Below are 13,585 nucleotides of genomic sequence, written 5' to 3' on the forward strand. Positions count from 1 at the left end.
CAGAGTTACTGCATGATTTCAAGATAGTACAAGACCATTACATTACAGCATGTGTAGATCGATTACATGGATAAATAGTTACAGAATGAAAGTGTTAGTAATAAATTTAGTGAGAAGCGGGAGTGCTGGGCTGATGTGTTTGTGTAATGGTATGTGTAAAGTTGTACCGCGTGGCCAGATTTTCCAGGAGAGACGCAGAGCAGGTATGGCAGGACAAATCTAAACTGGCGGCTAGGGTGGGGCACAAAGCTCTGTAGAGTGTTGCCATGTTTTCCATACGTGATGCCCCCTCCCCCCCTCTCTCTCTCTCTCCTGGGGGAGATGTGGATCGCCCTGGGGAATTTTGTTTCTTTTATGAGTGACTTATAAACTTATGCTTTCATTTCTTTGTTTTTTATTATATCTAATTATATTTAAAAATATTTATTATTGTTTTACATTTGTCGCCAGATGACCTCGCTGGTGCGGTGCCATGATTTGTTTTCATTCAATCACTCTCTCCCTCCTTGCTTCCCTCCCTTCCTCCATCTCTCCCTCAACACCTCCCCTGGCCTGCCTTCCCCCTCCCCCTCTCTCTCTCTCTCTCATCTATGGTGTTTCAGGATACATTTTGGTTATTTTCTTTTACATTATATTGTACATATTGTAAATTTGACCTTATTTCCACACCACCCAGGAGGTAAGGACACAAAGAAAAGTGACACGAGGAGGCTCTGGCCGGGTTAGACTAGGTCTGTGTGAGTGTTGCTGCTCAGGAGGATTTAATGTATTATTTTTTTTACTAAGAAATTGGCATATTTTTACTTACATTCCTGCACATTATCTTATAATCATAATTGTGACATTATTACCCACCCCAGAAATACAGTAAAAGCCAATAAAACTGACTACATTTTTTAAAGCAACACTGTAAAATATTTATGCCACGTTTCTGTATTGCCGTATAAATATTTTATGCATAATAAGTTTACTGTTCTTTGATATATTATAATACACACGTTAACTATGTATTCATATGTGTTTATCTTATTTGTGATGCCTTTTACATATATAACAGCCGTTTCACATCGCAGGTTTGGGAAACATAGCAACACTGTACAGAGAGTCGCGGCACACCCTAGCCGCCAGTTTAGAGTTGTACTACCTTAGTGGCCGGGGTGAAGTGGAGAGTGGAGAGAAGTGGGGGGAGTGAGGTCGCCCGCTCGCTTTTAAGCCCCTTAATGAGGAGACGGAGCACCGGTAGGGCTAGGTCGCATGAGTATTCAAATTTGATTGGTTTAGGCACCACTACAGGTGAGGAGGGAAGAGAAATTCAATTCTGTTGGTAGCGGCACCAATAGTGATGCTGATTCCGAGAACTAGGTGTGGAAAAAGCCGTGAGGGAAGGAAACCACGTGCGTAGGTGAAATGAGGACAATAACCACGAGGGAAGGAAACCACGTGTGTGGTGAAATGAGGAGAAGCCACGAGGAAAGGGAACCACGTGTGTGGGTGAAATATGAGATGCAATACTTTGTGGTGTAATGTATGCCACACTGTGTTAGTCTGTGAAAGCTGAAATAGAAAGTTCCTGGACCTCTTATAATCCCTCTTCAAAAGCATAAGAGGTATATGGTCTTTCTGGAGTAGAAAGAAAGATTGAACTAGAAAAAATAGGATTAGAGTGTTCGTCTTCTTTGGCCCTGGGCAGCGCCGGGTACCCCTGCTAATCTCTCTCTCTCTCTAAACAGATCAAACAAAAAAGTGAATAAGTTACGATGTATAAAGAAACATGGTAACAGATGTATAGAGTATACTGATAAACAAACAAATGATTTCTCTCTCTCTCTCTCTTTCTTATGTGTGTGTATATATATATATATATATATATATATATATATATATATATATATATATATATATTTACCGTATATATATAATGCTTCCGACTTCAGTCGTGTAACCTACTTGATTGCCCGTTCCCTTAGACCCAACAGTCCCTTTATATATCACACCCTCACATGTCAGCTCTTGGGAACTAATGCTAATCGCCGGTAATGAATACATATCAGGGCTGTCTCAATGAGGACTGGTGTAGTGGTATTAGCAGGAATGTTTTTATGATATGTCGATTGTTCTTATGCAAGGTTCGCAGATTTTTTTTTTTTAACAAGAATTATATATCACAATTATTTCACCGTTTCCAGCCTGGTATCGAAGTAGCATCCTCTGACGACATGACAATGACCTCCAATTCTGTTATCTTTTTTTTTTTTTTTTCCTGGATGGAACAATTATCAGGCACCTGGCCTTTGGTTCCTTCTTTTTTGCACATACTAAAGTGCAAAAATCCTGTATTCTAGCACAAATATGATTAAAAGGCGTCCTCTTAGGCCAGGGATATCTGTTAATCAATCAATCTATCTATAAATTTATGTACCTGGTATGTTTTTATTTTTTAAGGGAAGTATGATAATCTGGTTGTCGCCAGTTCGATCCCAGGCTGGACATGGAACAGGTTGTTGATGTGTGTTTGGTTAAAACAGACCTCACTGATCCTGCACAAGATTCACCCATATATCATAACCCTCCCCACTCCCCCGCCCTTGTTTATGTCACCACACCAGGCCTGGGAATGTGGTACAGGATGACCGCAACCCCTCTCATACGAAGCAAAGCCATACCCACTCTAGAGTACTTTGATTTCGTATGAATATTGGAGAGAGAGAGAGAGAGAGAGAGAGAGAGAGAGAGAGATTAATGTACAGTCAGCCAAAAATATTATCGCACCTCTGGGGCTCCATAGATGTGAAAATGAGTGAATTCTGAAGACAAACATGAATCCGTTAATCTAGTGCCCCTCAGTATATATATATATATATATATATATATATATATATATATATATATATATATATATATATTGTTACATAGCCTATGATTTCATCATCCTTTGTGTAATTTTAACGCACAGTATGCTGCATGTTTGATCACGAGCGTGTTCTGCCTCAGTCCCCCCCTTCTACCGTTATAGTAGAGTAAGTCGTCCTTTCTGTTATTCAGTGCGGGATTGTCGACCGTTTGTCCCCATCGCTTCATTTGCGCGTCCTTATTACAAGTTGTATCAGGCTCTGCTGGCCCCTATATAATGAGCTCAGTCTCTGCATCATTGCCACTTAGATCTGCTCCTCACTTTGTTCACATCTCTGTCCTCCCCTGTACAGATATTATTATTGTGAGTGCTCAAGAAATCTCCAAACATCTAGCAGCTGTGTGTAATTTGAGTATAACTGTTATTGCATTTTTTCTTGTACTGTATAGCATAAGTTTAATTTGTAGGCCTAGTGAAGTTTTTGTAATTCGTGTGGGGTTCTTTATGTCAGTCATTTTTGATAATAGTTTGTATCTGTAATAATTTATCTGGCATTCACTGAGTATTATCTGGTATCTCATTTTATCAGGGCTGACTTAGATAAATTTATTCTTGCTAATTTCGTGTTAATAGAGGCTATTGCAGTTAACCATATATTTAACCTGTTTATTTGCCATTACATTATCCTTATGAGTTCTGAATGTTTTGTTGTTAATTTAAGCATTAAACTTTAACTTGTAATTTTACCTAACTCTTTTGTTTTGAACCTGGAACTTTACGGGACAGTAGTGACTCTTCGTATTCTCACTTAAAGTGTACATTATCTTTCTCTGTTTCGTAACATAAATTTGGCGACCTCATATCAGGATATTCAGGATATTATCATAAGGATATTGTTTGATATTTTGTGACTGTGATATATTCATGATGGCTACTATTTCTACACTTGATGAAGCCAAAGATTTTTTGTCAAATGTGCAAACAGTGTGTGATATAGAAAACAGAACAAAGAATGAACTTAAGCTTGTTGCTCAACAATTGGGAATTGCAGTTCACTCTCATCATTCTAAAGATCAAATTGTTGGCATGATTAATAAAAGCTTGTTTAATGTAACTCCTCCAAATGAGCAAACGCAGATTGAATTAGCTAAGTTACAGCTAGCTCTGCAGGAGGCTCGTGCTAAAGAAGCTGAATTTCAAGCACGTGCTAAGGAGGCTGAGTCTCAGGCTAAGGAGGCGGAATCTCAGGTTCGGATTCAGGAGGCACAGATACAGGCTCAGGCACAAGTTGAACTTGCCAGGATTCAGGCAGACCATGAGTATCGCATGAAACAAGGTGGAACTGGATCATCTAGCTCTGATGATTTTGATGTGGCTAAAAATGTTAAACTTGTCCCTCCTTTTAATGAATCTGATTTAACAAAGTATTTTCAGTTGTTTGAGAGGGTAGCTACAGGTTTTAATTGGCCTAAGGAGTATTGGCCAGTACTCCTTCAAACTGTTCTCACCGGTAAAGCTCAAGTAACTTATGCATCTTTGCCTCAGGATCAGTCTGATAATTATGATGTAGTTAAGAGCTTGATTCTTAAGGCCTATGAGCTTGTTCCTGAAGCTTATAGAGTAAAATTTAGGACAACATACAAGCAAGATAAGCAATCCCATGTTGAGTATGCAAAAATCAAAGAAGATTTGTCAGAGCGAGTGGAGTTCTCCTGTCACTCTAGTCCCTAAGCCAGGTGGGTCGCAGAGGCTTTGCATCGACTACCGACGTGTTAATCAGATAACCAAAACAGACACTTACCCTCTCCCTCGTGTGGAAGATTGCATAGACAAGATCGGAAAGGCTAGGTACATAAGTAAGTTTGATTTGTTAAAGGGATACTGGCAAGTACCTATGACTGAACGTGCTAGGGAGATCTCATGTTTTGTAACATTAGGAAAGGCTTTTGCATGTTCAGTAATGCCATATGGTATGAAAAATGCACCAGCCACATTTCAGAAGCTCATGAATGTTGTAACAGAGGGTTTGGCAGGGTGTGTTGTTTATATTGATGATGTATTAATCTTCAGTGACAACTGGAAAGATCACCTATGCCATGTCAGTAAATTTCTTGACCGTTTAGTTCATGCTAATCTTGTAGCTAATTTATCAAAGTGTGAGTTTGGTCAAGCTGAAGTTCAGTACCTTGGGTATGTAATTGGTGATGGACATGTTGCACCACCAGGAGCTAAGGTTCAGGTTATAAGTGATCTTCCCAGACCTAAAAGTAGGAAAGAGCTACAAAGATTTTTGGGAATGGTAGGTTATTACAGGAGATTTGTTCTTAACTTTTCAATTCTTGTATCACCACTTACAGACCTACTGAAAAAGGGAGTTAAATTTGTCTGGACCGATAACTGTGAATCCTCTTTCAACAAACTTAAAGCTATTTTATTAAGTCAGCCAGTGCTCGCTACTCCAAATTTTGCTAAGCCTTTTAAGATGGCTGTTGATGCAAGTGATACAGGAGCTGGGGCTGTTTTGCTGCAAGAGGATGATCAGGGTATTGAACATCCTGTATCTTATTACAGTAAGAAGTTCACTCCACCTCAAAAGAACTACTCAACTATTGAGAAAGAGCTTTTGGCCTTGATTTTGGGTTTACAGCATTTTTCATTTTATTTGTGTTCTGGTTTTGACCCCATAGTCATTTATACCGATCATAACCCACTGAAATTCCTTAGTAAGTTTAAAGATAAAAATCAGAGATTGGCAAGATGGAGTCTACTTCTTCAGGAGTATTCATTAGACATACAACATGTCAAGGGGAAAGAAAATGTTATTGCAGATTGCTTATCTAGACTTTAGACAGATTGTTTAGAGTAATAAGAAATTTCCTTTGTAAATTTCTTTTTCTTTGTGGGGAGGTGTTACATAGCCTATGATTTCATCATCCTTTGTGTAATTTTAACGCACAGTATGCTGCATGTTTGATCACGAGCGTGTTCTGCCTCAGTCCCCCCCTTCTACCGTTATAGTAGAGTAAGTCGTCCTTTCTGTTATTCAGTGCGGGATTGTCGACCGTTTGTCCCCATCGCTTCATTTGCGCGTCCTTATTACAAGTTGTATCAGGCTCTGCTGGCCCCTATATAATGAGCTCAGTCTCTGCATCATTGCCACTTAGATCTGCTCCTCACTTTGTTCACATCTCTGTCCTCCCCTGTACAGATATTATTATTGTGAGTGCTCAAGAAATCTCCAAACATCTAGCAGCTGTGTGTAATTTGAGTATAACTGTTATTGCATTTTTTCTTGTACTGTATAGCATAAGTTTAATTTGTAGGCCTAGTGAAGTTTTTGTAATTCGTGTGGGGTTCTTTATGTCAGTCATTTTTGATAATAGTTTGTATCTGTAATAATTTATCTGGCATTCACTGAGTATTATCTGGTATCTCATTTTATCAGGGCTGACTTAGATAAATTTATTCTTGCTAATTTCGTGTTAATAGAGGCTATTGCAGTTAACCATATATTTAACCTGTTTATTTGCCATTACATTATCCTTATGAGTTCTGAATGTTTTGTTGTTAATTTAAGCATTAAACTTTAACTTGTAATTTTACCTAACTCTTTTGTTTTGAACCTGGAACTTTACGGGACAGTAGTGACTCTTCGTATTCTCACTTAAAGTGTACATTATCTTTCTCTGTTTCGTAACAATATATATATATATATATATATATATATATATATATATATATATATATATATATATATATATATATATATTTAGAGAGAGTCGTCATCGTTTGGTCAGTCCTTGTCCGAGGCTTCTTGTTTGTTTTTTTAGTTAGTTGTTTTCCGGGGAGGGGCACTAACCCTCCGCCAACCCTTTTAGTCGCCTTTTACGACAAGCAGGGATACTGGGGGAGTATTCTTGAAAACCCCCCTACCCCCAGGGGGTACGTTTAAGTACTTGGGTAGTGTGATGAGTAAGGATGGAGGTTTGGAGGGTGAAGTGCTTGAAAGGGTACAGCAGGGAAGAAAGGTTGCTGATTCTTTGAAAGCAGTGATAAGAAACAGGGAAGTGAGCATGGAAGTGAAAAAGTTACTACATGACAGTATTGTGATACCAACTCTAACGTACGGAAGTGAAGCTTGGACATTGTTGGAAGGACACAAGTCAAGAGTGAGAGCAGTGGAAATGAGTTATTTAAGAGCAGCCTGTGGAGTCACGTGGAGAGACAGGCTGACGAATGAGGATATAAAGGAGTGTTGTGGTGTGGATGTGGATGTGATAGGAAGCGTTATGAGGAACACACTGAGGTGGTTTGGCCATGTGGAGAGGATGGAGGGTGAAAGACTGACGAAGAGAGTGTATGTGAGTGATGTGGAGGGGGGAAGAGGGAGGGGGAGGCCGAGGATGAGATGGAGGGATGGGGTGGAGAGGTATATGAGAGAGGGGGGTGTGAGTTGGGAGCAGGGCAGTGAAATGGCGGGGGACAGGGCGACTTGGAGGCGATTTGTTTGTGGCCACCCCAAACGGGATTGAGGCGTCTGGCAATAGATAGATAGAGAGAGAGAGAGAGAGAGAGAGAGAGAGCACCTGATATATGATGTTTTTATGCAAATTGTAGTTCTGTAAATACCGGTGCTAAAAACAATATGTACACTTCTTAGAGGGTGACCCATATATCACAATACTTCGTCTAGTAAGAGCATCGATACCTTTTTTGTCAATTGTACATGCTCAGACGCTGTAGCAGTATTTAAAGCTGAGTGTTTATTTTCCATACCTAGCTGTCTGTGCCGTGTGTATTCAGCTCACAACATATTACTGGCATAGCTTGTCGGGTGTGCTGCTCGGAGGCACATCCACTGCCACAACAACCGCTTCCCATTCTTTCTTATGTCATGCTGTTTACCAGACGAACTTGGGACGCACTATTTATTTATTACATTGTGAGCTGTAGCATCCTTTCTGGAAGTATGTTTTTTTGAAATATATAAAAGAAATCCAGATGGGCACAAAAATATTCTACTATCTGATGCATGTAGTTTGTCTAAAGATTTGAACATATCCTCGGTTTGAAGTACCAGTCCCTGTCACCTTCCATCATACATCATTGCACGAAAGAAGAAGAAACGGAAGAAGAAGGAGGCCCAGACTGTGCAATGCAGTGGGTCAGATGGGCACACAATCGGCTGTATATATCATTTACTCTAATCTTTGCTTAGAACATGACCCGTAATAGTTGATTAACTTTTTTTTTTTTTTTTATGTGTACAGTCACATCAAATAACTTTTTTTTTTTTTTTTTATGTGTACAGTCAGCATCAAAAGTTCTGTCGCCTGTCTTGCTTGTCTCCTTGAACTTGGAAAATTAGACTCATAAAACCACAGCGCTCTACTCCAATGACACTAATCCAGAGCTAATTAGTGGCCGTTGCTAAAGATTGAATGATTTTTCAAAGTCCACAGAGAGAATTAGAAGAGTCGATAGAACTTTTGATGCCGACTGTACATCCAAGTCTCTAAATGAAATACAGTGTGAACAGGGAAAGGGGAAAACAAATCGAGTCCAAAAATCTGACCATACTGAGAATCAAAATCAGAATCTTCCAGTTGTCAGTTGAAAGTGCTAAGCAGTGCATCACCAGCTCCCCCCACCCTCTTCCTCCGTCACACTAAGCATCCACATCTCACACATACAGTCTGTTCGTATCAATTCTTGTAGCTGCAGCGACAGTTTGAATTGGGCGTGTGTACAGACCTTAGTTGTTGGTGTTATTGCTCCAGGCTTATTTGCATGTGAACCCAGTGAACTGCAGGTTGAAGTTTCCCATCTCCTGCCGTCCACCATCCTTCATTCGGCTGATAGGGAGGGGTTGAGAGACTTTTGTAATGCTGGGCAGCGTAGCCTTCCAGTTACGATATATCTGTCCTGTCACTGGAAATCGCCTCTCTCCAGCACTGTGTACGAACCTTTAAAAGAAGCAAGTGGAGTAGGCCTATGCTGAAGCGTTCCTGCCTCCATGTAAGCCGGTACCATTCCAGAGGCTAGGAAAGGGAGAATAATGCTTGCGTCACCACTTCCTTACTAAAATGATTTCTTAAAAATTTGGTTAGCGTCATTCATTACCTCTGCCATACTGGCCCTCATAGTAAATAAGTACACTGTCTTGCAAAACACCATCTTGGGTAAATTATCAACCACACCACGAGAGAAAACAGCAAGGACATAATTACAGAGGTCCTCCCTAAAGGGTATTCCCTCATTTTGAATATAAAGCTGTGGTTGCATGAAATTCAATGCCCCTCAGTTACAGTATAAGGTAGGAATGAGATACCTTCATTACGTACTAGTGAAATCGACCCCGAAGTTTAACTGCACCTGGCCACCAACTAAATTGAAATGGGAAAGGTATCTTTGACAGGTTAGAATTTGCGTGCTGTACCACACACGGAAAGCCTGTGAACATTGGGCATCCTGCTTATCGTCCACTTCAGACACGGCATCGTTCATGTTGCCTTATCCTGTGTCGTGGTATTTTGGTTCCACCCTTTATTTTAGTTCCTGGTAAACAAACTTGGTGTAGTTTCGGTACTTTATATTTCGGATACCACCAAACGAACAAAAATATTAGCACACATTTGGTAATAAAATGCAGAGAAATATGCTGGCAATTATCAAATAACTCAGAAATATCACAAAAAGAGAATTTATGCACCTAATGCTTCCCTGTGCCTTAATGCTGTGTGTAGTAGAACAGCTACTCGTGACAGGAGTCCCACCCAGTGAATTTGGTGTTGTAACCCGTATTAATGTAGAATGTAGTAATTAGGTAGAAATGTAAAGAAAATATTAGGTTAACGGTGCATGGAATAGTTCAGTCGAAATGTGTACTAGTATTATTGTTCTTTTGGTGATATCTGAATACTAAGTGCCTGAAGCAGCTCATGGTTTGTTTACGCAGAAGTAAAATATTGGGTGGGACCAAAATACAATGACACTGGAACTGTAACATACGAAGGACGTATCCCAAGTATCTGTGGAAATTGCATGTCGTCTCATCGGGAACCAGAAGAAAGTCTGTGTTATGGGCTGCTTTAGGACTGTACTCTCAGCATCTTGGGATGTTTCGTAACATCTCTTCCTTAGCGATATAGCCTGTATAATAATAGCCACCTCTGTCGGAAAATCAGAGAATGTGAGTGATTCGAATATGTGTAGCTGAAGCAACAAATTTTATTAGAATGCCTTGCTTGTTACTTCTCTCATAGTTTATAGAAGTTAAACTGAATCGAAGTTATTAGTATAATTTATTGACTTCCATGCTGAGAGAACTTTGATATTCTCAGTGTTTTCTTTGCTGTTTACATCTGCTTTAAGTCTAAATGTTTGTCAACAGTGTACACAACAGAGAAGAAAACATTAAAGAGCTTGTGATGTGTTAAGTTTTAATGTTTTCTTGCAAGCAAACCAGAATAAATGACACTATTTTATTATGAGAGTTATTTGGGTCATTTCTTTGTCATTCAAGCCCGTAGTCATAAGGATAATAGCATGCCTTGGAAAATTACGGTTTAGCTCAGGCCGGAACTACTGTGGCCGTAGTAGTAGTAGTAGTAGTAGTAGCCGTAGTTGTAGTGGTGGTGGTGGTCAGTCAGGGAATCAGTCGATCAACCAGTTTTATTTCGTATCACATCTGTCTATCTATTGCCAGACGCCTTAATCCCGTAAGAGGTGGCCACAAACAAATCACCTCCATATCACCCTCTCCCCTGCCATTTCGCTGCCCTTCTCCCAGCTCACATCCCCTCTCTCATATACCTCTCCACTCCATACCTTCATCTCGTCCTTGGCTTCCCCCTCCCTCTTCCCCCTGCACCTCACTCACATACACTCTCCTCGTTAGTCTCTCGCTCTCCATCCTCTCAACATGGCCAAACCACGTCAGTGTGTTTCTCCTAACGCATTCTATCACATCCACATCCACACCACAACGCTCCTTCGCTTCCTCATTTGTCAGTCTGTCTTTCCACGAAACTCCACATGCTCCTCTCAAATAACTCATTTCCACAGCTCTCACTCTTGACTTGTGTCCTTCCAGCAAGGTCTAAGCTTCGCTTCCCTACGTTAGAAATGGTATCACAGTACTGTCATGTAGCGACGTTTTTAATTCCATGCTCACTTCCCTGTTTCGTATCACTGCTTTCAACGAACCAGCAACCTTTCTTCCCTGTACCCTTTCAAGTACGGTGCTTCATCCTCCAAACTTCCATTCTTGCTCATCACACTACCCAAGTAGGCTACTTAAAAGCACTCACATAGGCTACTCGTATTCACGTCATCCAACCTCACTGTGCATTCAGTGGCTTCTTGCAAAGACCAGTACTTTACTCTTCTCTACATTCACTTTAGATTCCATTCCATACACACTTGCCCAAACTCACTCACCAAGAAAAAAATAACTTACGTCAAGTCCTAATCACCACTGTCCCCTTCAAAGTAGACTCCTTGGGCGTGCAGACATCGATCCCAGCGTTTCTCCCACGATCTAAACGCGCTCTGGAAGTCCTTTAGCATCAGCTTGCTCAGGACCTTCTGCGATTTTCTCCTGGATCTCCTCAGTGGTGTAAAATCTTAGTCCTTTCAGCTGGATTTTCCTTTTTGGAAAGAGGAAAAAGCCACAGGGGGCCAAATCCGGTGAATAGAGGGGGTGGGGACAACCGGCAAGTTTTGGTGCCAAAAACTGCTGAACAACAAGGGCTGTGTGCGCGTTTGTGCGTCACTTGGCTGGACGTTTTCGTCTCATGTCGCCAGACATAATGCGTTGGCAAGTTCCATACGCTAGGCTAACAGTGTCACAAACATCGTAGATTGTCCTCCTGCGATCTTCAAGGATGGTTGCACGAGCTTTGGCCACACTGTCAGGTGCTGAACTGGTGGAAGGGCGACTAGAACGTGCATCATCATCTGTTGACGTTTGTTCGTTTTTAAAACGCTTACACCGGTCGTAGGTTTGTGTAGCACCCAAAGCATTGTCACCAAATGCCTGTTTTAACATTTCATTAGTTTCTGCCGCGTTCTTCCCGAGTTTCACAAAAAACTTGATGCACACACATTGCCGTTTCATATCCTCCATTTTTTAGATTACAGAATTCGGAAGCTAACCCAAACACAACGATAAAGAAGCACCCATGCAGCGAACGCATCCACCCCGCACAACGCCACTTGAAACACAAACAACTAAAGAGTACTTGCACTGCTACCTCGCATCCACACACTTTTATGACAAGCGGTTTCCGCTCTGCTTTCAAATTTCGGGAAATATGGGTAGCACCTCGTATATCTATCTGTCTGTCTGTCTGTCTGTCTGTCCATCTATACAGTATATTTGTCTATGTATATCTATATCTGTCGATCCATCCATCTATCAATCTATCTATTTATCTGTCTATTTATCTGTATATATGTATGTATGTATCGTAAAAACTATCAAAGCAGATTTTTGTCAATTCCCCCTGGACTTATCATAAAACATATCCGTTATTATATCATTAGACCACTTGTCTTCATTAAATAATTTATCTCTGTCCACAGCTCCTACTGTAAGGAAATTTTATAAGCATTGAATTCATGTGATCTTACATGCAACTTTTCACTGCCTAATACCAGATATTAAATACATTACAGATAAAATTGTTTATACTGTCAACAGTTTCTTCCTTATCCAATCTTCCTTGAAAAACATCCAAAGTTCTTTTAGCTGCCTTAAAATTATACACATCATTTTCATCTTTATGGTGGCAAATGGTGGCGACCATCATTCACTCACTTCATGAAGTGCTGTCTCCTTCTTCCTTCATCTTTTATCATTTTTTTTTTCTGTGTCTCCTCTCTCATCCTATTTCTCCCATCTATCCTGTCACTTTTTACTCTTGTTTCCTTTTCAGATGGCTTTACATTGACAAGCCAAATGGTTTCCTGTAAGCCAGGAAACCATTTACAACGTTGGGTGGTAACCATATAACCAATCCATACTTGTTCCCTGCATGTCAACAAGTAGGTTGACGGAGGGCTAGTGCCTCTTCCCATAAAACAAATAAATCAAAAGACAAACAGCCACCCCTTACGGGATTATGGGGTCTGGCTATAAACATGGGATTTTTATTGATCCGTTTACACCTTTTAACCTTCTTTTTTATTCTGGATCTCCTGTCCACCAACTGCCATTCATTGTCTTTCATATGGCCAATACTTTTCTTCACAGTTGATTGTTGTTGTTCTGCCTCCTGACCATCAAAATGTTTCTCGACATTTCTGAGTTGATGGTATTTCATCTTGGATATTGCCCCAGTGTTAGGGGCTGTGACGGGTATTGCCGGGCTGCTTGCCACCCATCCCTCTCTCACGTCTCTGCCCATGCTCTTCTCAGCATTGCTTGTTCTATAGCTGTCCTTTCTTCCTAAACCACCAAACTCCTCACAAACTCTCTCCTCTCCGCTCAGTATTCTAACATCTTCCTCGCTGATATCAGAGGCTGTCCTGTCTTTTCTCCAGTGAGGTAAGTACACTATACCCATCCTGTGTCCGTCTCTCATCTTTCCATCCGTCTGTCTCCGTCCATAGTTCCAGTCCTTTTTTTTTTTTTTTTTTTTTTTTTTTATGCGAGGAAGAAGGAACCAAAGGCCATGAGCCCGCAGTAACAGTTCCCTCCAAGAGAAAAACAAAATACAATATAGAGCC

The 13,585-nt window shown here is 40.6% G+C and overlaps 1 protein-coding gene across 1 annotated transcript; it reads right to left on the reverse strand.

Moving 5' to 3' along the window:
• Positions 1 to 11,624: 11,624 nt before the first annotated feature.
• On the reverse strand, positions 11,625 to 11,981 carry LOC145411957 (protein GVQW3-like). Its single transcript, XM_080281927.1, has one exon. It carries the CDS (start codon positions 11,979 to 11,981, stop codon positions 11,625 to 11,627), a length of 357 nt encoding a protein of 118 aa, XP_080138053.1.
• Between the last annotated feature and the right edge of the window lie 1,604 nt (positions 11,982 to 13,585).

Source organism: Coenobita brevimanus, chromosome 91, assembly GCF_032717465.1.
Source record: "Coenobita brevimanus isolate Jiangsu-jjx chromosome 91, ASM3271746v2, whole genome shotgun sequence".
NCBI lineage: Eukaryota > Metazoa > Arthropoda > Malacostraca > Decapoda > Coenobitidae > Coenobita > Coenobita brevimanus.